The 27,496-nt window shown below is 49.1% G+C and overlaps 5 protein-coding genes and 1 long non-coding RNA gene across 11 annotated transcripts in view; 2 read left to right on the top strand and 4 right to left on the bottom strand.

The window, feature by feature from the left end:
• Positions 1–575: 575 nt before the first annotated feature.
• On the bottom strand, positions 576–16,959 carry ptn (pleiotrophin). Of its 2 annotated transcripts, XM_085902091.1 has the most exons (6): positions 16,563–16,959; positions 16,382–16,444; positions 5,845–5,942; positions 5,598–5,771; positions 4,383–4,544; positions 576–1,051 (listed from the first exon to the last, which is right to left on the bottom strand). In XM_085902091.1, the coding sequence occupies exons 3-6, from the start codon at positions 5,939–5,941 to the stop codon at positions 996–998; spliced, it is 489 nt and encodes a 162-aa protein (XP_085758217.1). In that variant the 5' UTR covers position 5,942; positions 16,382–16,444; positions 16,563–16,959; the 3' UTR covers positions 576–995. The 2 variants fall into 2 exon arrangements, with proteins under 2 accessions (XP_085758217.1, XP_085758216.1); XM_085902090.1 differs by lacking the exon at positions 16,382–16,444.
• A 41-nt stretch (positions 16,960–17,000) lies between these two features.
• On the top strand, positions 17,001–19,116 carry rad51ap1 (RAD51 associated protein 1). Its single transcript, XM_085902087.1, has 9 exons — positions 17,001–17,301; positions 17,406–17,455; positions 17,781–17,886; positions 17,957–18,069; positions 18,140–18,172; positions 18,237–18,314; positions 18,372–18,512; positions 18,683–18,796; positions 18,874–19,116. Exons 1-9 carry the CDS (start codon positions 17,285–17,287, stop codon positions 18,999–19,001), a joined length of 780 nt encoding a protein of 259 aa, XP_085758213.1. The 5' UTR covers positions 17,001–17,284; the 3' UTR covers positions 19,002–19,116.
• On the bottom strand, positions 19,111–22,060 carry ada2b (adenosine deaminase 2b). 4 transcript variants are annotated; one of them, XM_085902080.1, is made up of 10 exons: positions 21,916–22,060; positions 21,236–21,558; positions 20,950–21,169; positions 20,674–20,884; positions 20,474–20,601; positions 20,314–20,404; positions 20,140–20,248; positions 19,905–20,062; positions 19,608–19,810; positions 19,111–19,537 (listed from the first exon to the last, which is right to left on the bottom strand). In XM_085902080.1, exons 2-10 carry the CDS (start codon positions 21,522–21,524, stop codon positions 19,450–19,452), a joined length of 1,497 nt encoding a protein of 498 aa, XP_085758206.1. In that variant the 5' UTR covers positions 21,525–21,558; positions 21,916–22,060; the 3' UTR covers positions 19,111–19,449. The 4 variants fall into 4 exon arrangements, with proteins under 4 accessions (XP_085758206.1, XP_085758207.1, XP_085758204.1 ...); XM_085902081.1 differs by having other exon boundaries at positions 19,608–19,813; positions 19,947–20,062; XM_085902078.1 differs by having other exon boundaries at positions 20,474–20,884.
• Positions 22,061–22,130: 70 nt separating this feature from the next.
• atp6v1e1b (ATPase H+ transporting V1 subunit E1b) lies at positions 22,131–24,693 on the bottom strand. The gene is made up of 10 exons (XM_085902086.1): positions 24,564–24,693; positions 24,399–24,463; positions 23,779–23,844; positions 23,588–23,697; positions 23,373–23,439; positions 23,225–23,314; positions 23,067–23,135; positions 22,899–22,993; positions 22,737–22,824; positions 22,131–22,535 (listed from the first exon to the last, which is right to left on the bottom strand). The coding sequence occupies exons 2-10, from the start codon at positions 24,429–24,431 to the stop codon at positions 22,473–22,475; spliced, it is 681 nt and encodes a 226-aa protein (XP_085758212.1). The 5' UTR covers positions 24,432–24,463; positions 24,564–24,693; the 3' UTR covers positions 22,131–22,472.
• Positions 24,694–25,109: 416 nt separating this feature from the next.
• Positions 25,110–27,210, top strand: LOC147040463 (uncharacterized). The gene is made up of 2 exons (XM_085902372.1): positions 25,110–25,286; positions 26,259–27,210. The coding sequence occupies exon 2, from the start codon at positions 26,372–26,374 to the stop codon at positions 26,801–26,803; it is 432 nt and encodes a 143-aa protein (XP_085758498.1). The 5' UTR covers positions 25,110–25,286; positions 26,259–26,371; the 3' UTR covers positions 26,804–27,210.
• LOC147040458 (uncharacterized) overlaps positions 25,982–27,496 on the bottom strand; it is a 28,152-nt gene continuing 26,637 nt past the window's right edge. For both annotated transcript variants that reach the window (XR_015063134.1, XR_015063135.1), the window contains 2 exons: positions 26,548–26,790; positions 25,982–26,455 (listed from right to left, as the gene is read on the bottom strand). This is a non-coding gene — a long non-coding RNA (uncharacterized LOC147040458). The remainder of the gene's footprint in view (positions 26,456–26,547; positions 26,791–27,496) is intronic.

Genomic DNA, 27,496 nt, shown 5'->3' with positions numbered 1-27,496 from the left:
TGCCTTCGAGGGAATGACAAAATTGCTCTTTGTGTGCTTGAATACGAACGAGTGTGTTAGCTCTGAGCTAGAGCTACTTTCATTTAACAGCTGTCACATTTGTGTCCATATTTGCAGTGTGTGCGTGCGTGCGTGCGTGATCTAGATTCCAAATAGGCTTCCAAAGACTCCCCTGCATACACGCAACATTTCACACACATTTTATAATCCGTTTACAAAATGTGCCGTTGCAAACTGTTCAGAAAGTTTGTGCGTTAAAATTCTTTTTTATTTTATTTGAGTAATATAATAATAATGTGCATTTCTGTGGGCATGATTTGCAATGTTGTGCAGGAGAATGCCAAAAGTGGACACAAAAAAAAAAAAATTTGGCCCCACTGCCAGCTGCATTTTTTTGTTTGTAGATGTTTTTGTGTGTGTTACTTGTGGGAAAAATAGTCAATGTAAATACAAATATATATAAGTATTTATGACATATATGTAAGAATTGGAAATGTACATACGTGTGTTTCATAGCTTCCTAAATGCCACCTCTTATCCCCCCCCCCCCCCCCCCCTCTGTACAGGAACAACGATATTGATGATTTTTCATGCATCTTAGTGGTTAAAAATTGTGCCATATTCTTTCAGGATGAAAATAAAAACAATAAAAAAATAGTCATCTTTTATTCCTTTATTTGCATTCTGGGAAAACGAAGGAAGCGGGGTTTGGGCTGGGAAGGATGTTAACACAAATGAGGATTAACAGGATTAAATGGGAGGGGAGGTCGGGTAAATTGAGGTATCGACAAATAAAAAGCAGCAAAAAGAAGGATAAAATATTCCAGTGGATCGGTGCTGATTAGGTGATTAACTTTCTGCTAGTCATTGTTTCTAGATAACACTAATTATAAACACTACAGGTCTTGTTTTCACGGGCGTTCTCCCGCTACGGGACATCGTGGACGTCATCGCCCTCATCTTCCTCTTCAGCCACTGCCTCTTCCTCATCGTCATCAGTCCATTTGGCCGCGCTCTCGCTTCTTGCCTTCTTTCTTCTGCTTCTTGGCATCTGGAGGACCGAGAGAAGGAAAATAAGAACTTTTAGACGGCTTTTTTTGGTGCATCTAGTCATAATAGGCCGAGTTTCAGTCTTAGTCAGCGAAAGCAATTTTGGGCTTTGACGTCAATTTTAACATGAGAGTTTTCTGTTTTCATAGCAAGTCATCAAACTTTTGCCACCACGCTCCGCTCGCAGACTATGACGGATCCTCATATCTCTCGTCATGTCGCGTCACTCATCTGTCTTGTACACGTGCTTCCAATTTAGCAGCAATCAGAGAAGATCTCAGTTCATTTTTCGAAAGAAGCGGGACTCCAAACATTCAAAGGCTTGTTTGAGTGACAGCTACATGTGCATCCATTCTAATGAAGGCGGGCAGAAATTGGCTGTCACACACACACACACACACACACACACACACACACACACACACACACACACACACACACACACACACACACACACACAAGGCAGCAAGAGTGCGGCAAGCGCAGCAATGTCAGGCTGAGATGTGATTTTCCGTGTCTGCCGGTCGGGAGATAAGCCCCCCCCGCTCGCCCCCTCCCTCGAGGAGCAGAGGGGTTACCACAGGAGACAGGATGGGGATGAGGTGGGCTGCGAAAGGGATGGATGAGATACAGTTGGCCCCCGGCAGACGGATCAGTGGGCTTAGGTGGCGAGGGAGGGGGGGGGGGGACAAACAAAAACAAAAATGGTTAACCTCCAGCGGGATGCTGTGTTTGCAATTCCAGGAGAGGCGCAAGGAAAGGACTCTGCAAAGGATTGCCCGAGACACCCGAAGCATCGCCAGATTGCAGATCAAACTCAATTTCAGTAGATTGAGGGGCAAAGCTCAGCAGCGACCCTGTTTGTTTGCCCGTCGGCCATTTTGAGGGTCATTTTCATGGACCCTTGCATCTTGGATTTGAACATTCAGCCCCCCCCTCACAGCCAATTTTAGCTCGCAAAGTGCATCTTGGTGGACAAGTTTGACCCATGAAAAAAAAGTCTCATTTTCCAATTTTTGGTGTCGCTAAAAAAAGCAAATATGCAAATATGAGTAAAGGAACGCAATGTTTTGGATCCTCCAACAGGCAGTGGGGAAAAAACCGGCTCAGGCACTTTGGTCCCCTCGGGAATTTGCTTCCTCCGAGCGCGGGGGAAATGCAGATTGAAAGCTACGCCTGTGGAATAAAATATATTTTTTAAAAAGCCAGCCGGGCTCTAATAAACAACGCTTTCAGTGTTTGTAATAAGCCGAGCCGGGAGATGGATGGACGGCAATTACGGCCAATGTTGTTTGTCACGCAAAAAAAACGAAATAGCAAACAGAGCATTTGCGTTGCGACGCCTGTGTACTTTGCCTCATAATAAGCAACTGCTGGGGATTGTGTGCATGAAAATCCTCGCACAAACATAACAAGTGAATCCAAGTGTCAGAAAGAATACTTATGTGCCTCAAGTGTGTTTCTGTGTCCTTGCAGCTTGTTATGTTGCCCCAATCACATTTGAGCTAATCGAATTCCTCCGGCTTAGCTGAGCGGTCATTAAAGGGAATTGAATTGGATGCGGGAGCGGCGCTGCCGCCGCCGCCGCCGCCGCCGCCGCCTGCTGTTGGCGCCGCATTACGCCATACGATATGCACTGCGACAAGAGCACGTCGTTGCCTCTAATTCACCAAATCGACATGACAATAAAGTTAAGTCCACAAACCGGAGGAAGGTATTTTTAATTCCTTGTCTGAAATAAACACGGCGGGATTTACCGATTCAATTGAGTCACAAATGGTAATATCAAATCCTAATTAAGCGAGCGGAATGAAGCGGCTACCAGCATTATTCCGCATTGTCCTCGGGGACAACAACTTCTGACCTCTGATGCCCTCGCACCTGCCCGCCATGCTAATGCGAGCGTCCGCCCGGCCCGATGTCGGGGTTACGCAAAGCCCGGCGTGCATCTGTGGAGCGCGATAAGGCGCCCGGCGGCGTTTTGGCAGCGGTCGCCGCGCCGCGTTTGCGGGTCAATCGCGTCCCGGTTTGCAGAACTAACAAAAGGCCGTTGACTCACTCCCAGCCGGCTTGTCAAATATTCCGCGCGTTGTTTGACAGGAGGGAGGTGGGAGTTTGAAGCTAGCAGCGTGTGATTACGTTTGAATAGCGAGTTAACCTCCTCACCTCGCCTCAGACGGCGCTGACGCTAAGGAGGAGGCGCCAACGAGGCGGGCCCACGTCGTTAATGGCGACGGGGGATGAAGGCGCAATCACCAGTTCTCATCTTGGAAGGATAACACGCAATTAAAGAGCATTTATTGGAGCCGGGCCGGGAAGAAAAATCTGATCAGCAGAAGAAGAAAAGTCCTGCGATGCTTCTGGAGTGATTGCTATTGTGCTTGCTGTCACGAACGGAGGGAATCCTTTTGTACTGGGACACAACTTGAGTGAATCGTATTGTGTAGTAATCACAGGGAAGCGTCGTACACGTCTGTAACTTGACATGGCATTGTGGATCAGATTAGATCAGAATCAGAAAATCGTAATTGGACGCAAATAGATTTCAGACAAAGTGAAATGTATCATATCATATTGGAGAAATCATATTGTCACATTAATAATCGAGTGAATCGTATCGCAAGTATAGCCAACTGGAATCGAGTCAGAATGAGCCAATCGTACAGTATGGACAGATCCATAGTTTTATGAATCGTAATGAGGGCACAATTGGAGTTTACAATTAAAGGGCATCGTATCGCAATCGTACTTGATGGCGTCTCATCAGCATGCAGGAGTGTTTGGCTGGCGTTGGTGAGCTTGGCTTCTTTTAGCAGACAGCGCCAGAGACAGCCGTACTGTGTGGATGTGAGGCGCGGACGTGTCCATCCATAATTCATACGCCGACTTCCAAGCCGGGCTTACGTAGGAGAAAACCGCCCGCTCGGCTCTCCCCTCCTTCGCTCCCCCCGCCCCCCACTTCACTGAGACCAACACTGACACCTTTATTTATTTAAGAGTACAGTCTTAGGGAGTCTATTTGAAAAACAACCTAATTGCCGTAATAACAACGGCACACCGAGACATTCGTCGACTGCCGAATCTCAAGAGCAGAAAGTGAAATGGCGAGAAGGGGAGACGGCGAGGGAGTCGGGGGGGGGGGGCTTGTCAGCGCACTCCCATAACACTGGAGGAACACTGTCATGGTGCCAAACATTGTGCAAGTGTCTCGCTTGAAACGAGCACAGGTGTTGGGGAAAGACGAGTCGTGAATATCCAAAGTTGACTTTTACACGCTGCAAACAAACCTGACTTTTTCCGCCGCACCCGAGGGGATAGGAACTTTTGCTCACCTTGCAACTTGGCCTTGGGAACTTTCCCGCAGGGCTTGGTGGCCGTGACGGTGGGGGCGCAGGTGGCGTCCATCAGCGCCCTCTTCAGCACGCCCGTCCTGTTCTTCTTGCCCGTGCTCAGGTCGCACTCCCCCCACGCCTGGAAGTCGTACTTGCACTCCCCTGCCATAAAAAAAAAAATCAATATCTCAATCGCTGATTGTGCTCGCCAGATGCCGCTTTGCTTCACGCTCGTAGCTAACTGGAACAGATGGCGACGGACGGAACGACGTATGTGACGGCACCCGCTAACAGATGAGCCCAATCAGAAGCGTCCCGGCTGCTGTCAGGTCCCGGAAATAACGGACAGAAACAATCTTCTCCGCTCAAATAACTCGCGCATATGTGCTCGGCGGTGATAGAAGATGCCTTCCATTTAATTTGAAAGGGCTGCCGTGCATCCCATTTTGCACGTGCTCATATCTCTCCAGGCGTCGTTTTGGAAATCGGAGGGAGGAGGACGAAGAGGAGGAGGAAGGGGCCGCACTTAATGAAAGACCCTCTTGTCAGTGCTGGCGAATTCCCAGGGTGCTCATCAAGGGGGGAAGGCTTTGTTGTCAGGAGCCCATGGGGACGTCCTGGCCACTTGAAAAAGCATCCTGGGAATCTGGCAGGAAGCCCCTGGCTGGCTGGCTGGCTGGCTGGCTGGCTGGCTGGCTGGCTGGCTGGCTGGCTGGTTGGCTGGCCGGACGCAAGATTAACTACAATGAAAAGAAAACGGCATCACGCTGACACCTTTTTCCAATCCTCGAGCTACCTCACGGATGGGAGAGAAAAAAACAAAACATTGGCGTGGAAGTGAACTTGAAGCGGCGGGAATTGGATCGCATCATCATCCGAGGGAATCGGATCGGTCGAATTGCATCGGCGTGAATGGGAATTGGAGAAAAAGTCACGTGTGATATCGTATCGTTAGCACACACGTCTCGTCCCAAAAAGTGTCCTGTCAGGTGCTTCGGGACCAAGAAAGACTTCCAAATTGCTCGGGGGACAGAAGAGACATTGGCCCGTCACTTCTGAGAACAAGCCTTTTCAAACGGGAGCGCCTCAGACTGCAAAAGTCGGCCGAGTAGACCTTGACAGCAGCAGCGGGACAAAAAAACTGAACAAGTGCACAGAGTGAGATTTTTTTTTTCTTGGAGAATTGGGAGAACTCTTATGGACACTTGAACTGACCTCCGAACTTCTTCTTCCAATTGCAGGGGATCTTGCAGCGCTGCGTCTTGATGGTCTGCTTGCAGTCGGTACCGGTACGCGTCCCTTCGCGGGTGCCCAGGCCGCAATCTCCCTCGTTGGCCACGCAGACGCTCCACTGCCACTCGCCGCAGTCCGACTTGCGCTCCTTCTTGCCTGAGGGGGGCGCCAAAAACACCTTCAAACGCCGCTTCGTCAAAGCGTATTCGATCGTGAGCTATTTTGGCACCTTGTTTATCGGATTTGCCTCCTTCGGCCGCCATGGCGGTGAGCACCAACAGGGCCATGACGGCGGCTCGCGCGCTCCACTGCTTCTGCCCGTGCATCCTGCCCCAAAAAAAAAAAAAAAATGTTACAGAGTGCTCGCCAGAGGCGACGTGCTACTTCGGGGTCAACGTTGAAAAGCGGCGCTGCAATCCAACGCTTACGTGGGCTTGTGTCAGCCAAACTTGACATGAGCGATAAATTACTTGTCAAGTCCACGATGAAGGGGCAAGAATGACATTTAGAGAGGAACAATGGAAGGAAAATTCATATTTTTATGATACCACATTCAAAGATGTCTGGACGGTGGGCGTTTTCGTTGGAGCCAATTTCTGCACCAAGAGAAGAAAAATCCCATTTCCTCGGCGGGGAGAGCAACATCTGAGTGAACAAATGGCGCTGAACTTGCGTTTAACTTTTAACAGACTTTGAATGTGAAATTGCTGTCATTGAGCAGGCGGACGGGCCATTGATTGGACACTGGTTGCAAAATACATGAAACTCATCCCAGTGGCTGCCATGACTTTGAATCAGGACAAAGCAATAAAAGGATCCACAAAAAAAAATCCTCATCTTGCCACTAAAAAGAGATTTTTAGGGTATTGAAGATAAGACGGCGTCTGGGGCTTTAGATGGCGGGACTGGGATGACTTCCATTAAGGGTTTGTCGTGCCTTTGTCCTCTGGCAACTCGTAGGATTTTTTGGGGGGGAAGGGGGGGTATTGTGTGTTTGGACCAAAAGAACTATTGACGAGATTTCATGTAATTTAAACACGCGCCAACGAATAACTTTAGCCGAGGAGTCGGAACTTTGGAGGACCATTGTGGCTGTGCGGGCTATCTTCGAAATGAAATTCTTTTGACCATTGAATATCTGCGGGAAAAGCTGCCACCCTGTGCTGGGTTGGGTTGGGTTGGGAGTATCCACAAAAACCTTTGGATTGAACCATGTTGACTGTGACAGAGACACAGATGAAATGATAAACATAGTTTGCTATCTCTTTGTGGCCCTTGCCAATTAACCAATCAGAGCGCGTCGTCAGCCAACTTTAGTGGACGTGGGGATCGATGGCATCGAGTCCACTCTTGGGGATCAGTGGGTCCGCTGAGACTCGCAGCTATCAATCCACCCATTTGCCTTATTGATCCGGGCTCTCCCACACAATGGGGGGGGAGTACTTTTTTTTTTTCTCTGTGTTTATTTGAAATGAAATGGCATCATTCAGCATTACAAGTTCTCCACTTGGTTCTAATCCAAAGCCATCATGTATCCCAGACGAACCCCCAACGGCGGAGGCGCACAGCGGAATGCAAAGCGACTCGTGCCCGCGTTTGATCCCGGGCAATAAAGTGGCTGGCGTCCTTGGACAAAGTCGCTCAGAGTGAGAACATCTCATTTGATTGCATATTGCACAGGATTTATTTGGAAGCCTTTTTTTTTTTTTTTTTTTTAACATTCTTTTGTGATCTGTGAGCGGACGTCGCTTCAGAGATTCCAGTTTGATAGTGAAATAAAACGGGAGGTGAATCTGTCAGCAAGGATAGAATACAAATTGCACTCGTCTGCAAAGACGGAATCATTTTAACGCAGTTGAAGGAGTTCAAAAAATGAAAGCTGGCTTTGGTCCATTTGCATCACCAAATACAAACAACTACTTCTATGATACCAATTACAACATGGCTGTTTCGCGAGTGCCACCTTGTGGCATGACGGAAAGAACGGAAAAACAAATCATGCCTTTGACTGAGGCCCCACACGCAGTCAAACATCACTTTGGCTTTATTAGATTGAATTCTTTCCACTTTCCAAGGTGATGAGCACGCTGCCTTCTCTGGATTTTACTCAGAGGACGACTACAGCCGCACGCCCACGCCGACAATATGGACGGCAAACCTGACAGGCTGAATGCGCAACCCACGCCACCGTCTCACGCCTCATACAAAAGATGACAAAAATAAATGCAGCGCCGGTAGCGGATGCGGCACACCACTCAAATGGCTCTCATTCATTTGAAAAAACCAAAGGCTCGCAAACGTTTCCAGGACGTTTCTCAGCGCTTCAGAGCACTCGTCAAGGTCAATTGGAATGGAAATAACGGCAGGAGGAGGCAGCTCGCCGGGATCAAGCGCTCGCTCGCTCTACGACTTATTTGGAGTTCAGACGTGAGAACGCTTGTTTTGACACTCTGTGATCAAGGAGGGGGGGATCATTTTATTCATTACTGGAAATAATTCAAAAGAAATAAATTAGTACTTTAAATAATTGAATTAAATTGACTCACTGTTGTCAAATAATAAAAAATCTGACTATTAATAGTGTTGAGGGTACTGCGCCTTTTTTATGGTGTTGTTTTGTTTTGCTGGCCCCCCCACCGGTGTCGCTGTCAGCAGAGGACCCTCACGATCCATCGTAATGGCGTCGGCCTTTCATACCACTATTGAGCCTCTTTTTTTTTTTTTTTTTCTTCTTTTGGTCTCAAACAAAAGCAGCTGATGGCCTCGCCATTTACCTGCCAGGGGCCACACGGACACGCTCGCTGGATGTGTGTGTGTGCCCGGCTCTCTCTTTTTTTTTTTTTTGGCCACCCATTGATTCGGCCGCGCTTATTCTCTTTTGGAGCCGAGCGAGTGATGTACGCGCCCCCTCGCTGACCCCCGCGCGCACAAATGGATTTTTCTTTTTTTTCCGTCTCAGCCGTCACATATTGCGAAGATGACCTTATCATCGCCACACCGGCCTCCGGTGGCTGGAGAGAGTTATTGCCCGAGTTGCTGGACGCAAAGGAGTTCACGGCCAATCCGCGGAATGATCCTCAAACTTTGACGGCGCTCAAATCAAAATGTCCGACTTCCACACATGGGACTTTTTCCTGTTAAAATCGACAGACACAGTCGCCCGATTGCGTGTCACCGGGTTCAACGGATTCAAAGCAAAATGGCCGCCGACTTTCCTCAATTGAGATGCAAGAGGCTCTCCTGGAGCATTGCTCGTGTTGTTCTTTCTGCGTATGAGCACATAATTACACGTCCGCTTTAATACCCGGCAAAAATGTGACGAAGAACAACACGCTGGGAGGAAATTCCCGGCCGGCCGGTGTCAGCGCCGCGACCTTCCATGTATCAAAGCCGGCTCGCAGACGCGCAACAGAGTCAATCCACTCCGCTCGGGGGAACGTCGTGACAGTCTTATTTCCCGACACCGGCGGCGGTTATTTACTTGGAATGAGCGGGCGGGGCGGGGCGGGGAGCGGCGGACATCCCTGATCCGTCAAGGATGGCGCGCCAGAGCAAAAAGCACATCCTTCAACTGTGAGCGCTTTGACATTTCAAACAAGGAAATAGAGTGCGAAAACGGCAACTCAGACACCACCACCACCAAAGTCACATTTTGTCCCGGTACTAGAAAAGTGACAGATATCCAATGAGACTACAAAAGCCACTTAAGGAAGGATCACAAGTGCAAAAACCTGGAAGAGAAAAGCTAAGTTGCCTTTGCCTGCTTGGTTGTTTATTTGCAAAGAGCAGCCGGCTCGCAGCAAGCGTAGCGGCCGGAATACTAATGCTCGGGACCAATGTTCCCGAATTTGTGAACACCGCAGACATATTCACGCAACATTTGATGTCCTCATATTTGAACAGGCCACTCTCGGGTGCCCGCTCAGTCTGGCCAACTTGTATGCTCGGAATAAAGTGATAAGCGGACGTCATTGCTACTGGCATCTTCTTCAGCATGGTGGAATAGGAATCTTTGCCCCTCCACGACCCCCCCATCTCATTCCCCTGCTTTCAATCGGGCGCTCTTCCTCAGAGGGCCCCTGCTCCCCACGGAGGTTCATTCTGCTCATGTGAATGGTGGTTAAGGTGGAGGGGGTCAGTGAATGCACCACTCACTGTGAGCATCCTCATGACCCCCCCCCCCCCCCTGTCCTCCTCCTCCCCACGCTTAGAGACCCTTTCACATCACCCCCGCCTTCACAGGGACACCCGGAGTTGCTCCTCGGTGGAGAAGCGCTCCTCAAGAAGAAGACGAAGCCCCTTTGTGTTCTATAGGCGGAGTCACGTGGTCGTTCCCAAAGGTCTCCTTAAAGGTCCGAGACTTGTTTGTCCCCCTTCCCCCCTTCCGATGCGCATTGTGTTTGGAACTTCCTCGCAAAACTTCTCCGGCTCATCCGCCTTTTTCATTCCAACCACATCCGAGTGTTGACACCTCATTTTGAAGGGGGTGGAAAGAGGAGGGGAGGGGAGCGGGGGCTTTTGTCTGTAGCAGGAATGCATATAAGTGTTTGGCGAGGAAGGCCATGGCAACGGCAGCTGGACGGCGGCGATACAATACACCCGCTAAGGGTTTGTCATTCCGCTCAGGCCTGACCCAAATGGTGGCATCCTGGGAAAAAAGTGGGCCGCGTCAAACAACGCACACTCACGCATGCAGTGATGCGCATCACAAAATAAAGGCGCACTTTTACATGCACAAATTGGCTGGAGTTATCACACCAAAAGATTTTGGGTGGCTTTTACACAAAACAATGAGAAAAAAGCCGTATTGAGCCAGAACTTTTCCGCTGTTCCACTATACTGCCTCAACGCTACCTTTGAAGACACCAGGTCGTCTTCAAACCACTAATATTTGCCCCCCCAAAAAAAAAAAAAAAGTTTGGCCGGGACACGCTTCATCAAAAACTTTTCCTCTCGAACTTCAACGAACGGCCCCGACTTCACATCCCGCCTTTCCGAAACGACGACGCACTTACTTGAACCCGAGGTCTGCTTGTTGTGTATCGGCACGGTCGGGAGAAAAGTGTTTTGGGTCCTCTAAGCTCTTTTCATCGGAATCCGTTGTCCTGCTTTGCCCTGCCTGCTTTGCCACTACGCCTTCCTTCTCTTTGTGGGTTGAGCATAGCGTGTGTGTGTGTGTGTGTGTGTGTGTTAGGGGTGGGTCAGTGATGGTTGGAAGGGGGGGGGGGGGGGGCGAGTTTACTGACTCGTATTCAGGACCTCATTACCCCCAAGGTCACTCCAGGGACGTCCCGGGTGCTTGGAAGAAGACGGGAGATAGAGGGCGAGACCCCAGCGTGTCTTGGGAGGGGTGGGACGGGGAAGCCGAAAGGACGGAAAGCGCAGCAAGAGGAAGAAGCACAAGTTTGCCAGAAGCAAAACAAGAAGTTACATAAATAAAATATGGCATCGATTGGCGGAAAAGTGATTGGGAACAACACAATCGATGCAAAATTGACTGGGCTCGAGATCGCGCCGTGGTGCACTCCCATTGACGTCACGGCGCTAGCCGATATTGCTCGGCGCCGAAATAGCTTTTGAACCATGGACTTCCGTCATTAAAATGAGGCCGGGGTTTAAGATACAAGCACGGATCTCGCAAATAATAAAGCCGCTATCAGATTGTGGCCGTCCTGTCGATGGCAATCGCAATTAGCACGAGTCAGCCACCCCGTTGATAACGATCTGGAGCATTCCATCCGTCTCATATTCAACTCATTAATAATCCATCTCGTGTGCGTTTGCGACCTCGGAATGCCGCGCGTGGACTCTTCCAGCGCGGGATACGCTTCAGCGGCAGCCTGATATCATTTCCCTCCATTTGATTAAAGGAGATGAAATGATGGGGAAAAGATTGCCATCGTCCGCCGACGTCCACTTTTTTCCTGATTAAATCCAAAAGTACTTGGCGACTAACTTTGTTGTCGTCGGAGAGGTTGAAGATTTTTGGATGACGCGCTCGCGACGTCACTCGGCTAACAAACAACATGAGGATAGTTTATCATCCACCGAGCGCTTTATTAATATTTCAACTCCGGCGGCAAACGTGCCCGCCATCGATCCATTAGCCAATAATCACGTGGGCGATAATGAAGTGGAGCTAGGATCCCTCCTCGTTGCGTCCGCCACTTGATTTGAGAGCGAAGGAGCCAAAACGTGAGCCGCCGAGCGTGACAGACAGAAGAAAGGAGAAAGAGAAAAAACAGCGCAATTTGTCTCCTGGGCGACAATGCGGCCCACCGCTCGACGTTTACACTCCCCCGCCCCCCAAAAACTCATTAATCTCTAATAATGACTTCTTTCTGTCTTCCCACCGTAGCCTGCGAGTCTTATCAGTAATGGCTTTTCAATCTATGGCAAAGAAAATGTCTCCAAGAAAAGAAAGGAGAGAGGATTGGACATCTGTTAGCTTTTGGGTTGGTGCACCTCAACTTTAACCGTGGTGCAGAGAAAAGCAAATCGGTTGCTTGAAATAATGGCGACAGAACAACGGAAAGGAGCCACGCCAAAACGCTTGTGAACTATTTGCGCGTGAGTGACGGAGTTGTGGCTGAGATGAGCACGAATGTGTCGGCGCCGGTGCTCTTTGCTCGCCATTCCCAGCGGGCGGCCATGCAAATAAAAGCCCATCTGACAACACAGCTGGGACCAGCTGGGATCGGGAAAAACAACACCCAAGGGGAGGGAGAAGCCACGCAAATAGTTGGGAATGTGGCCCGACAATTATGGCTTACATATTAGAGTCATCAATTATTTCATGTACTTTGATTTGATTTCTTGTTTCTTTTTTGACCGTACTAGCTAGCTTTGCTTCGTTATTACGATTGCCGCGTTCAAGGTCGTCACTCGGTGAACTATCGAGCGGGCACTTATCAATATGGGCCATCCGTCAAAATGTCGGCCGCTATGGCCATGCATCACCTCGCCGAGGCGCCGCTATTCGCGGGGCGATTCCAAACAATCAACCACTTTTTACGACTCCATCGCACCCCCGGCGTGTCGCTCGGAGAGTCGATGCCAAGGCGAGGCGACCGTCGATGAGACGCGACCTTCCGTCAGGAGCGGCTGCGGAAAGGAACGCCGGCAAAACAATTAGCACGGGAAAGAAAGCAGACCGTGTTGCTCCAATTGTCACTTTGCTGGGAGACCAACGAAAAAAAAATACTGCTGATGTCAGCGAGAAGATCTTAACAGGCAGGAGATTGGGTAACCTCCCTCTTGCGTCTTTTAAGCGGCCTCCGTTCACGTCGACACTGCGCTACTCGGCTCGTTTATCAAACAAATGATGCGCGGCGCACTGCGCTGTGCTTTTAGCACTCCCTGTAGGAGCACACGCACAAACACACAAACACACCCACGATATGCTGCACGGGCGATGAAGCGAGCGAGGCCCCTTCGGGCGTGAGGCCGGCAGCCGAAAAGCCAGGCGACAGAGACGGCGGCCTTGCTTGCCTCACGCTGGCCAGCACAACACGCACCAGATCAGCTGCTTGTCACAATATTGAACAGCTGATTGGACTTATCGATGAGGACTGAGTGACCTACACAGAGCAACAAAGGCTATTTGGAAAATTCCACCCTCGAAGCCTAAACAACATCAACACTATTAGGGAAACTGCTCCGATACTACGCTACCGATACCAAAGGTGGTGCTACGCAAAAATTGCCATCTGCCATTTTGGCTTGAAGCAGCCATTTTAGGCTCAGTTGGCTCCGTCTTGAGAATTCTTGCCAATCCCGGCCTTAAATGTGATCATTTATCAACAGCGCTTCATTATTATTGCAATGAGAACTACGAAGGCCAATTTGGAAAAAGTGTGAGTGGCTTTCCCGTGCCGCCGCGTCGCTGCATGAAACATTCCACTCTGAACGCACCATTAAATCCCGACACCTTGTTTGGCGCATTATGAAAGCCACAGCGAACATTCCATCGACGGCGCTAGGCAACATTTCATGCGCCCGTGAAAAAGGAAGGAGGAGAAAGAAGGAAGAAGAAAAGGGAGGAGGTGGAGGAGGAGGCGGCTGCGGCGGCCTGCAGTGTCTGCAGATTGCAGGGCGGCAGATAAGAGCAGCGTTTTATCGCTTCTTTTCAAGAGGCGTGCGGCACGGCCACGAGCAAGAACAAGAAGAAAACCCCGTCCAAACAAAAAGAACTTGGGGAAAATAAATAAAGATGACAGCCTCGTGAAATTTTCATAAGACTAACGCAGCCTGGCTCCGATGAGCATCTCGTTAACAGCGAGGAGCTAACAAAACTCTCTTTGACTTGAATGAAGACACACGTGATGCATTTGTCCTGAAATTACTTTGAAATCCGTTTGGAACAAAAAGGAGACTTTGCCTCCATTTGAAACGTTTGTCGTTTTAAACGAGACTACGAAATGTTTCCACATTGAAATGCCGCACAAAGGATGTAGCATGCGTCGTTAGCGTGCTAGCATCTCTCCTCAAAAAATAAATCTGCTTCTTGTGTTTTTGGAGATCTGGATGGGAATGAAAAGGGAGGGAGGGGAGGAAAAAAGAGGGGAAATGATCCTGAGTGTGGCAGCTGTGTGGATATAGGGAAGAAGAGAAAATGGATCTTTTTTTCCTTAATTATTTGGAATGCAAGACTTTGAAGATTTCTGATTTATTATCAGTATTCTATTTGTCGCGCATTTGTACAAATCACCAGTTTGTATGAAGTTTTTGACTTTTCGCACCACAGTGCCAACCGGTGGTCTTGAAAGGTTACTGCAATATTTTGCCTCCATCTAAAATGGCAATCAATGTGAAAAATATGACTCATCACTGAACGAGGGTGTCCTTCGCAACTCCGTCGCGTGACTTGGATTTGAAATTGAGAAACAAACGCGAGAGTAGAGAAGGGCGTGTGAGAGGGTGTCCCACTGCGGGCGTCGATTAAAATTACATCGCCGCCGCCGCGCGTTCAATATTCAGCCGAGTGTGAATTATCTATTAAACGTGACCGAGACACAATGTGTCGCCGTGACGAGCAAGACGCTTGCTCTGCGCTTTTTTCTTTCCCTTTGCATATTTGGACGCTGCTGTGAGGTGCATCGGTGCAGATAAGGACGCTGGTTTTATTGTCACCGTGCGATATTAGGTGAAACTGTCAAGCAGACGTGACGAGTCGACTGTAGCGTGTGGTCGCTCTCCACACAAGGCCTGGAAATGAATTGAGCACAAGTCGATTGAATCCATCTAGTCCGTGAAAGTCAAACGTACCCGTTACAAGACCAGCAAATAATCGGTCCATCCCAAAAGCAGACCTGACAAGACGCTAGAAATCTCTGAAGCGAAACACAACGGTTGGAAGTGGACCGGGGCGGGCCTTGAGACTCGAGCGGTCATTACCGATGGATGACAATCAATCTCTGAAGACGGCTCCCTCGATCTGGTGGAACTCACCCACAGACATTCCAAGCAGACATTAGCTTTTGATCAGCGGCCCTGGTTTACACCTCATCAAGTAGCTCCTTCCATTCTATTCACCTCTTCATCCATCAAATATTTCAAGCGGAAGGGCAGATCCCGCCACGTTACGCGCCGATCAATATGCAACACGACCACACACTCTTTAATAGGCAATGTGGAACGATCAATATGTATCACATTACATGCGCTCTTGAAGGCACGAGCAGCTTTAAATGAGCGCTTTCATTATTAAAGCGCCATCAGCACAACCACGTGACAGACTTGCTTTTGTTTGATCACGCAACATCACAACTTTGTACACACTAATAGACTATTGACATTTTGTCACATATTTGCAAATGGACTTTTTAACAACGAGCCTGCATTGCAAAGACTCATTTGGGTTTGAAGCGAGTCTTCCGAGAGCCTTTGGTGCCAGTTCCTGTAGTAGTAAACTTTTACTGATAAGCTTTGAGAAATCGCAAAGTATCTTCCTTGGACTTTGAATGTAGTTTTTGTTTTGTCTATTTCATCATACCTACTATAATGAAGATGGAGACTTTTTAACGAGGTAGATATTTTTTTCAATTATTTTTGAAACTAATGAATAATGGAGTTATGATTGACAGCTGACCCTATTTCGCTCGTGTTGCCTTCAAGGACCTTAGGTCTGTTTGTTTCTTTTTTGCACGCCTTATTTCAATGAATTACACGTGAAATAGTTCATTAAAATCTAACACTATTCGGTCTAAATTCATGGTCAACGGACTAAATAGTTGCACTTAATGTTTTTTCGGTGCTTACGTATTATCGGGAGGACCTTTGATTTTTACTTTTTCTTTTTTTTCACATGGTTTGTTGGTTAGTATGAAGATCTTTGATTTACCGCGCACTGAGGAAGAGGCTGTTGTGTTCCTTCAGGAGAAAAGGGTTAGGGTTAGGCTTTCATCACCTCAACGTCAACCACAAGTACAACTTTGTGGATCCGAACACCGGGGCTCATACGCAGACAGTGGAACGCCTATGGGGATCGGCAAAGTGGCGAAACAAGAAGCACTGTGGCACTGCACGTCACCATTTGGAGTCGTATTTGGCCGAATTCATGTGGCGGAAGCATGTTGCCTGTACTGATGTCTTTGAGTCACTTTTGGAAGCAATTGCGACGTTCTGGCCTCCGGAATTACAAATGTAATGTTATCGTTTCAATAAATAATTTACTTTAATTTTTGAGTCGTTTTTTTAAAGGTCCTCCCGATAATACGTAAGCACCGTTTTTTCTCCCTCCACGGCGTCGTATGTTGGTTGCTCACTCATCAAGTCCATTGGGTCGCACTGTGCAGCAGGTAGCCAGCCGCTGGCGTCCTCCCCGAAGGCTTGTCAGACAAACAAGCAGACATTTAGACAACTTAAGACATGAATAGAACTCCTCGAGTTTGTTGGTTTGTTGCTCGCTATAGCTATCATAGCAGAATGTCAACAAAGGTGGCTTACCTGCATGTTGTTTTCCACGCCAAAGCTCCTGTCCAAACTGCAAGAGTGGAAGTTCCACGTTACCTGCACATCTCGACGCCAACATGTTTTCCTTTTTTCTTTTACTATGTAGTATTATGCATTCGGTGACTAGATAAGGTCAACAAGTGTAATGAGACGTAATATTATATTGCAAAAATAATTTAATCCGTGTCTTGAGTTATTAGACGGTTGAATTAGGTAGTGGGAGGGTAACAACTTGTTAGTTGGGCTCATAGAAATGAGTGGAGTGGGTGCAGTACAACATGTTTCCCGCAGAGGGCGCTCCTCCTGTATAGTTGATGATTCTTTTACTGTTTCGCTCCTTCTAATCATGGTCAAAACTTAACAGAAACTCTTATTTGTGACGTCATGTGGTTTCCCTAATAACTGACCCCTTGAAACTGCCAACGAAATCGTTGAACAGAAAAAAGTGGAAAGTCGAGGTCCGCCCTTGCATCGAGCCACGCCTCGAACAGGACTCTGTAGGCGGGGGGGGGGGGGCCTACTCGAAAGTTAGTGGCCAAGAAACCGGATATGGCTTTTCGTCATTCCTCCGTTCTGGCGGGGAAGCTTCAAAAAATCCAATTGACAACAAAAGCGCAAAGAGGATTATTCCAAGGCCGTCTGGGTGCATTGAAGACTTGAGTCGACACATCCATCCGGTCTCAAGCTTACAAAGCAAACGAGCTTGCTTTCGTCAAATGGACCGACCGGCGAGGTTTGTCAACACTTGGAGTGCGCCACTTGTGCAGCGCTTCCACCGCCTGCCTGCCTGCCTGCCTGCCTGCCACTCAATGGTGTTTGTCTTTTTCTTGCTTGCAGGAAGACCAAGAACGTCAATTACTCTGAGTCGATGGACGTTGACAACGACGGTGGGCCAAATCATGAAAATAGAACGTAACGTATACGTGTGTTGTATCTTCACACATACTCACGGACTAGCCGGACGCAAGATTAACTGCACACAGATTAAAGCAAACAAAAACAAAAAAAGCGAGAACAACTTGAAAATGATTGGCAAACGTGTTAAGATTAATATTCAATGCAGTACAATATTGATTTGGATTGTTGGCACGTGATTTTAGCTCCGTCGTGTGGACAAAATGAGTAATGCAGTACATGTTTCTTCATTTTTGAGACGTGGCAGAAATTTCAACAAACAAAACAGTGCAATTCAACTTTATTCTTAAATGTCAGACGAAGACTTTGTAAGTGTGAAACCTCCACCCGGCAAGAAGCTCAAACAACAGGAGCAGCACAACACATGGAGCCAAAAGGCCACCCAGGAGATCCATAAAAGCAGGTAAAGCAGGAGACAAAATGGACACAAAGTACAAACCTTCTAGTTGCATGACTGTAAAAATGTCTTCCAGAAAAGGTCTGGACGAAACGCTGCCGTCTCGGGATCTGGAGGCGGCAATTACGCTGTCTTTGCTGGATAGCAGCGACACGGAAAGGAGGGCAGAAGCGCCTGCTGCTGGTCAAGGTGGGATTCCATGTTGTGTGACTGCAAATGGTGAAAACAACTCCAAACAGATGTCATTGGGATTCTACAGCTTTCCTGCACCCATCAAACACGTCACTTTTGGGTATAAGCCTCAATTCACTTTTTTTGTTGTTGAAATAAAATCACTCAATTCACTTTTTCTTTAGGTTTGGATGAAATCTCCAAAGAGAAGCAAAGCAGATGCCCACAGGATGATGACGACTATGAGGCCAAACTGACGCCAGGTAGCCCCCCCCACCCCACTTGTGCATTTATTTGACTTAATGCGACTGCTGTTTCAGATTCAGAGAGTGAGGAGGACCTCAGTGAGGACGAGGAGTTCACGGTGAAGAGCAAGCGGCAGAAAAAGGAGCAGTGTGACCAGCGCAAGCGTCCCGCCGGCGAAAGACGGCCGCCGAAGCTGAAAGCGCAACCCGGAAAAGGTTCAACTAACTTTCGATTTACAGCACTAAAATTGCCTCGGCAGTAAACCGCTTAAACAGTGGTGACCACTTCAACCTAGTTCCTTCGCATTAAGATGCCAAACAAGGGTGGCAAGAAAACGACAACTTTTGTTGTGGTCTCACTTGAATATAGTTCCTTGTCTTTTCAGCATGCGCAGCACCCTCAACGCCGAGAAGCCCCCCGATGCTGAAACCTGCCGTGTCCAAACCGCCAGTCTCAGTCAGTCCGACGGGAGCCAGGATTCCTAAATGGAACCCACCAGGTTATTACAATTGGTTCAAGCATGCGTGAGGAGGAAAGAAAAAAAAGGAGTTCGGAATTTTCTCCCTCACCTTGTAGGTCAAATTGGAAAAAGTCCTCCTTCATCACAGAGTCCCACCGCAAGGTCTCCCGGTCAGGGTCTTCGTCTGGGACTGTCCCGACGCGTCCGAGTCAAGCCGCTGCACCCCAGCAGCGCCGCCACCTGACCACAGAGGGAACAAGTTTAAGCTCCAAAATGCATGTAGATATTCTTTTGCTTTTCTCTTTTATATATATATATACACATCAAATGAAAATAAAAGTCGACAATAAAAGTTACTTGGTCAGTGTATTTTTACCAGTGCAAAATGTTCAAGCATAAAAAAATAAATACCATTTAAGGATGAACAAGTGCTAGAAACCTTCCATTGATCAACTATTAAAATTGCATTTGAAATTGTAGCAGTTGATGGCGTCCTCTGGTGGTCACTAATGTTATCATTCTCAATCGCTTCAGTCCAATCAGCCAGTCAACGTGGTGTCCTTTTTATTTGTTTTATGACTCGCTGGTGGTTACACGATGAGTAGAAATCACTCGGGTGTGACTAAGTTCAGGCAAAAGTGTGGTGCTGGCAATAAAGTCCATCAAGTGGTCAAAAAGCTCCCATTGGGCTGTCAGGAGTGAGCCGAAACAAAAGCGTCCCATTTCCTCTGCCACGCGGCCGTGGCGGCGTCCTTGAGCTCCGCCGGCAGCGAACTGTACCTACGGGAGCCACGAGGAAACCCTTGTTAGCGTGACGGTGCGGACATGGAAAGAAACCATCTGACGTCACCTGATAGAATTGAGGGCCAGTTCCTTCAGTGTGCCCACGTTGGCTTTCAGGCCGCCAATGCCCACAAAGGCCTGGTAGAAGTCGTAGGACAAGCCCGACGTGCCGAACATGGACGGGTCGTCCGAGCTGATCACCATGGGATGGCCCTCCGACATCAGCACCGCCGCCGGGTGGTTGCGCATGTCCGAGACCAGCTTCAGAACCTGCTGGACGTGTTTGCAAAGCTGGTTAGAACACAAATACAGCGACAATTCAAAGGAAGGAAGAAAAAAAAAAAAACACAAAGGCGTACTGGACCTGATTGGAGATGGGGCACACCTCCACCGCAACATTGCTCACCCTGGAGATCTCCTTGGCGAGAGGGTGCTGCGCCAGAGAGTAGCCGTGCCCGATCCGGCTGGTGTTGAACAGCAGAGCGTCCAGAATGTTCTGATCTGCCTCCGTGCCCTCCTTGTCTGCCGAACAACACGTATTGTAAATTTGATCGTTATTGAACTTTGTGGGGAATGGGGGGAAAAAAAAAAAAAACTACCGGTTTCTCCCGCGTGAAAGAAGAAAGGCAGCGCCACGCCCAGCCGGTCCGGCAGCGTAAGAGCGTCCCTGAAGTACCAAAGCGGCCTCCCGCTATCCTCCCGGCCCACCTGCCGCACAAGAGCAGAGCTACCCACCGTGTCACATCGCTACGGCGAAAAAGCTCAATCGCTACCAGGTCAAATCCTGCCACCACGTCGGGGAAGTCCCTGCGCAGCGCTACGGCCTCCTCCACGGCCGCCTTCACCTCGGAGAAGCTCGATGACCTGCAGGCGGCGGGCGCTTTGAGCGGCGACGGATTGCAACGAAAGCGTTGGAGCGCGCGCCGCGCCCACCTGTGCACGGCTACGATGATGCGAGCTCCCAGAAAACCGGGATGATCGGCCACAAACGTCCTGGTGATATTTCGAAATGTCCTCAGCGCCCACGTCTTGTCGTGGACGGTTCCGTCCAGCTCGTACGTCTGGAAGGAGATGCGACAAAACATCACGTGGCGTTCCTGCTGGTCATATTTTCCAGGAATGCTGAGACAGACCCTGGAGAGGCCGCTGCGCAGTTCCAGATACATGACGTTGTCTCGGTGCAGCTCGAGCAAGCCCTGCCGGAGGTAATCTCTCAGGACGGGGGCGTGGCCAACCAGCCCGGCGCTGGCAATGAAGGCGCTCTCAAACTTGTTCCACACGGCGTCCTCGTCCGGGTACTCGCCGTCCGGGTCGTCGGTGACCAATGTGAGATGGCTCATCAAGCTTGAAAGCCATCCAATATTAGCAAGTAGTAAAGTTGAGGCACCGACCGGCGTGCCGGGCGATACCTGCGGTCGAAGGCGTCGGCATCGGCCGCCTTGGCTCGGAGCGTGCTGAGAAGTTGCCAGTAGAAGCAGTCCCAGCGCGGGTACGGCCGCCGCAAAGAGAAGACGAAGCGGACAGAGTTGTCCCACGTGAAGCAGGCGTAGCAGTGCGGCCGGTACGTGGCGTTCTTCACCAGCCACTCGGCGCTCACCAGGGACGAGCTGTGGATGTGCAGGGCGCCGCCTGCGGGTGTCTCGCGTTAGCGCTCGGCTCAGTGCACCACATCATCGCTCGGCACCGCCGGGTCACCTTTGGGCATGTTCTGCAGCAGCTTGAAGACGGGACTGTCACGAATGAGGCTCCTGGCCTCGAAGAAGTGGACGGCGGGCGGGAAGGGCTCGGCCGCCATCTCGCGCTCCTTCAGCCGCCGAAGCTCGGCATCCAAGCGGCGCTCGGCCGGCGTCAGCGCCACGCCGCCGCCCGTCTGTCTGGACGCCTCCTGGCGCATCAGAAGGTCCCGCCGGCTCGGGTCGAGCATTCCCGACGCCACCGCCAAGCACAGGAGGGACACTGCTGCACCGGGGAGGGAGGCGGCCATGCCCTCGGAAGCCACTGGTAGGCGCTGTTCACTACTAGACAAGAGTCAGAAGATGATACAATTTACAGGAGTGTTTGAATTGTAGACAGTTACCATGACAACCACATTGTTACAAAAGCTGATGAAATCTTTTATCCAAATCAGATTTTTTTTTTTTCCCCATAAAGAATCATTTTAGTAGTTTGTGCACAAAATGTCGTTTTATTGACAAAAGATGTGTTTTTCCTTTTCGCTCAAAATCTTTAATCCCCCAAATCAAATGATTCCAACTAGCTTTTTTTTGGGAAGGGGAATTTTGATGTCATTCCTTGTCGATGACATCACAGTACACATAAGGACAAGCCAGACAACCGGCAAGAAAATGCAACGCTAAAAAAGTCAAAGTACTCACAAGAAGCGATGCGTCCGCTCCGCCGTCTTCTCGCACGACTGCGCTTGTCCCGTCCGTCCCTGCCTAACAAGTCAGCAAAACACTGGGCGCAACGGCAGTTGAGGCATTTTTGTCTGACAAATAGCATGTGATTAACTAACGAGCCCGGCATGAATGACGAGTGTGTACGCGCCAGTGTGTGTGTGTGCACGCGCGCTGCGAGGACACGCATGACGTAGTATCACCATTCATAGAGTTTATTATCTTATTGTACATTTACAGCACGTGACATGTTCACACACGTAATTTAGACGGAACAGCTCATATCCAGACGGCGGAAGAATAAATTAAAGTCCTTTAGCATTCTAACTTACGTCATGACGGTCACCCCGTCCCTGCTCTCATGTAACGGCGGTGGCCTTCCTTCATGCACAGAGGAATGCAGCAACAGCAACACACATACATACACACACGCACACACAACTAATAATAACGGCGACAAAGCACCCCTTTTCGCAGGAATGTGACCCAAAACAATAGAAAAGGAAAGGAATAGAGAAACGAGGGGGCGGGGCTTCTCAATCCATGAACTTGCGGTTAGGGTTGGCGCCGAAAAGGGCCACTCGGATGTCGGGCATCATCTGCAGACAAGGCGACAAACACGGACAAAAGACGGATTGTTTGCCAGCTCTGATGGAAAATGATCAATATCACAAGATCATGAGACAAAACGGGGGGGGGGGGGGAAGTAATTGACAAAAAACAATTCCATTCATTCAAAAATGAGATTGAATTCACTTGATGTTGAAAAATAAGTGCAGCTTGTTGTCTGCTTGCATTACCTGCTGAGCCAAGAGGTCCAGTCTGCTCTCTAGCGTGTTGGACACTTTGATTTTGCCGTCTCCGTTGTAGAGTTCGATGCCTCCGGAGCTGTCAAAGAGGCTCTGTTTTTTTTATTTGCTTCTTGTGAGGAAAGCCACCAAAAGCGGCTCGGCGGCACTCACACGTCGGGAGCGAGGAAGTTATCCTGGTCGATGCGGACCTCCAGGTTGTTCTTCACCGACGCCTTGTAGATGGGTATGTTCCTTTGGATGGAGGCCTGCAAGCCGACGAGAGGCGCAATGATGTGATGATGTCATCTCCGGAGAGGGACCAGAAGAGCGAAGACTCACCTGCATCATCTGGACGTCTTGCTTACGACATCGGATGGTCACTTTGGGCTCAAGCAGCTGATATAAACCCTGAAGAAACAAAGTGGACCGTGTATAGGTTGGATGTGCGTCTTTAAGGGGCCGGGATCGCTCCTTGTGATTGTCAAGCGCTGGCTAACCTGAAGGATCAAGCCGTCGACCAGCGCGGCGTACCTGGCCGGGTCTCGCGCCACGTTGGCGAGCCGCTGACGGGCCTCGTTCAACATTTCCTGAAAGTTAGGGAGGGTTAAAACCCAATTCGGCGCCACTGAGGAGCACGCGGCTTACCGCGATCATGTCGTCCCGGGCCTTGAGGACCTTGAGGCGGGCCTGGTTCATCAGGTTGGACATTTGACTGTTAAGGAGACAAATGACATACACGTTGGCTCGGTTTAGCGTGCTAAGTGGCCGTTGTTGTCACACAGTAGGCCATTGTGCCGTGCGCAACAACTAAACGCAATCACGGGGGAAAGGCGGATTCGCACTGTGCCGGCACCGCTCACATTTTCTTCTGCTGCTCGATCTGCTTCTCCTTCTTCTCGTAGTATTCCATGATCTTCAGACGCTGCGTTTGCACCAGGCGGCCCTTCTCGATGTTGAACTCCTCCTCGGCCTGCGGGGGGAGAGGACGCAAGTGGCTATGTTTATTTTACCAGCAAGTTTCGAAAAAGGCATCCATCCATCGCGACCATACCTTGGCGTCAATCTCCTCCGCCTTCTCATTGGCCTCCTGCTCAATGAAGGCCATCATGTGCTTGATCTGCAGATATGAAGGGGAAAACCAAGGCAATTATTTCATTTATTTTAATAGTGTTTGCTTTGACGAGAGAGATATTTCGTGACACAGAGCTGTGAAGCGGCTGCTTTTCTCACAACCGTGAAGAATGTTTGCGTCCATTTCAGTCACTGATCGCAAACAGTCGTCAGAGTGTCAGCTTTAAAATCCTACATTTATTGATACATTTCCTCTTGTACTGTTTATACACAGCAGTTCCTCATCTGGCCCTCTCATGTGATTGTCATGTGACCACCGGTCAAGATGACTTAATCAGTCTACGTTTAATAACAATACAATCCCCCCCCCCACACACACACACACACAAACACACAAAGCAGAAAAACTGTCATGTTTTTATTTATGTTATCATTAACCTCCAGGCGCTACCTCAATGTCATTGAGCAGGATGCTAGCGGTATCTGGCAAACAAAACACGCGCTTAAACAAACCAAAAAGAACTATAAAGGTGCTCTTGGCAAAACATGTGTTTGTGAAATATATAATTTTCGAAATAAAAATAAAAAAGTCTAGGTTACCTGCTTCTGAACGTCGGCATCGCTGAGCGCCATGGTCGCTACTGTTGCTGCTTGCTAGCTCGGGCCTGCGATTCAACGAAAACACAAATGTCAATAAAACTTGATTAAAATGCAGCACTGTAACACATAACTCTGGCGGTATCATGGAGCAACATTTTGATTCACCCGAAAAATGCGCAGTGGACGACAATTGAGCTAATCCAACCGGTCGTGACTCGGAAGAGACGTCTTCAACACAAATTGACGGTCAGCTGACTGCCAAAGTCACGTGACGACTTCCTGCTTTATGGCCAATCAGGCGCAAGGGAGGCGGGGATGGGAGGGAGAGTGACGTTTCTATCACCTCGATTAATTCATCCAAACTTTTATTTGAAATGAAAAGAAATAAACTGGTCATTTGTGTTGCCTTAACGAGACGCTAAGTAAAATACAAATAACATATCGCATCCAAGAATATGATCAAACACCAAATCTATACTACACATTTTATCAGACTTCTGAAGGGATCTTGAACTTGAATGTGTACAAGAAGAAATTCTGGATTTCTATCACGTGAAGCATTAACTCACAATTGTTATTGTTTACACCCAGGTTAAAGTCTGATGAATGATTCAAGTTCCCCCGCCCCCCCCCTCCTGCAGAGTCACCCACAGCAGATGCATGGCCAAGTGTTATGTCATGGATTTGGAAGGAAGAGCGGGCGGGTGAGAGAGGGCGAGGGAGCTTGAACATTGTGTTATTTGTGCATCAGATACCTAGCGTGCATGTCTGCCTGCCTGCCTGCCTGCCTGCCTGCCTGCCTGCCGCTCGCCTGGTGTGACTGTGTGTCTTAATTGCCACCGCACTCTGCTCTTCAAACACGTGTGCCAGATCACGGGCGACATACAGGTATGCTCGTGTGTTTTCTCTGTGTGAGTCGAAAAGTTTCAACAAGTCATTTCAGCATATTGTCTTTTGTGTGCTGTGTGTGGACACACAAGTGGCACAAAAGGTCACGATGGGTCACGTCAGTGCAGTGAAGGGCAAACGGTAAACGTGCACTTGAATGAACGCGAGCCTCTTCATTAGCATAACGTGAACCCAACCGAGTATGTACTTTTGAGTCGTGACTCTTTATGGGAGCGATGGCAATCCAATTAAAGTCAAGTTAAGGAGGATCACAAAGCGTGCGTGTGGGGGGGATTATTACTGAAGCTTATCGAGTCACTTGTGAAACTCTTCTTTGTGTGTCTGTATGTAGTATACTGCCCTCTGGTGATGAAGGCGCACACAGCAGAAGCAAAAAAGATGTGGCTATTTAATTCTTTACATTCTATGCAATTGTCATGACTGTATGTTTTTATGGATTATTGTCAATGTCAAACTATATCAACAATCTGCAGTTGAGTCAATAGAGCGCATAAGCGAGAGACTCGATAGCTAATGAGCTAAACTAAGTGATGATTATTAATCCCCTTTCAAGCGTGATGTTTATTAGCAAACACGAGGCGACACAAGTCGCGTCTATTCTGGGCTCGGGCCGGCCGGCCGGCGAATACTTTCCACGGTCGGCGTCGTGACACGCCGGCTGAAGTGGAGTCACCTTGGTGTCATGTTGGAGGCACGCGCATGATGGAAACTTTGAAAAAGTCTTAAAATAAGCCCTGCAGTGAGTGGGTATTTCCCCGGGATTTAAGAGAGACACACCCATATGTGATGTGGTGGCACGTGATATTATTTTACCTGTAGTCATTTTTGGAATATACTCGTGAAAACTGCCATTTTTTTTTTTTAAACTAAATTGAATGTATTTATATGCTACTTTTTTACATTTTGAGTTTGAGCTTTCAGTGCTGACCTGATTGCATTGTGTCCCCGCAGCGGCCATTCTGGAGGGGAACGCTCCAGTCGAGTCCGGCGAAGGGTCCGCCGCCGCCACCCTGAGTCCCGAACCCTGGCAGAGCGAGAGCTTGCTGGCCGAGTCGTGGTCCACCATGGGCGACGCGGACCGCGAGGACGCCAAGAGCCTGGACAGCAGCGACGGCGGAAATCCAGCGTCCAACTCCGACATGGTACACCTGGAGGAGGAGGAGGAAGATGAGGAGCTTCAGACTAGCGTGTTGGACCTGCAGCTGTCGTCGGAAGACTTCAAGCAAATGCGACCGCTCACGTCGTTGCCCGTCTTTCGTCTGGAGCCGCCCTCCGCCACCTCCACCCCGCCGCCCTCCGCCGAAGACCCCGCCGCACCGGGCCTGCTCCCTCCCTCATCCGTCCTCCCGCCAGTGATCACCCAGGACGTTCCTTCGGAGGAGGAGTCCAAAGCGGCGAGTCCCACCGATCTGCCGGTGCTGCTGTGTGGAGGCGCCGCTTTGGTGGCGGCGGTGGGCGTGATGGCGTACTGTGCCGTGGCCTACTGCAGGAAGTAGAAGAAAAGAAGGATTGAAATAAGACTCTGGCTGTCTTCGGAATCATTCGCTCATTCCCTACTCTCTTAATCGCTTTTGAGGGAGTTTCATTTTGTGGACCTGACACCCATGTCACTCACCAATCCGAGGCCAGGCTGTGCTACCTCAGCTCACGGCGGAGCTCATGGCCTTGACAGTACCAAACAACAAGAGAAAGGATTGTTTTTGTGCCTTTTGTGTCTCTCCATCATGAAACTTAATCCAAAACACTTTACAAAAACGTTTTGTTGTTTTTATCAGGTGGGGGGGGGGGGGAAGGACGGAATCTATAAATGACATTTCTATTCTTTTCAACGGGCAAAGATGATTTGTGTTGACGCGAGTTGAAAGCTTGCTCACACAACAAAATAAATCTCAATAAACGATATCTCCAGTCATCATTCTATTGTCTCCTTTCCAAAGTCAAGCTCTTTCCTGCCATCTGCTGGCCACACTAAGCGTCCACCCAAGTGACCTCCTCTTCAACTTTTCCATAAGAAAGAAAAGACAATGCTGCTTTTTTTTGGGTGGGTGAGTGTGTGTGATTTTCTGAGATTGACTTTGCTACACTTCTTCATTTTCACACCGAGTGACTGTAAAAAATATGAAAGAAGAACAATGGTGTGGACTGTGCCATCATGCAAGCGGCTATTGAATGAAGAAGAGGAAGGAATG

This window comes from Syngnathus leptorhynchus, chromosome 21 (assembly GCF_054491065.1).
Source record: "Syngnathus leptorhynchus isolate UIUO chromosome 21, UIUO_Slep, whole genome shotgun sequence".
Classification (NCBI taxonomy): Eukaryota; Metazoa; Chordata; class Actinopteri; order Syngnathiformes; family Syngnathidae; genus Syngnathus; species Syngnathus leptorhynchus.
The sequence above is the reverse complement of the archived record's forward strand: the minus strand, read 5'-3'. Positions and strand labels throughout refer to the sequence as shown.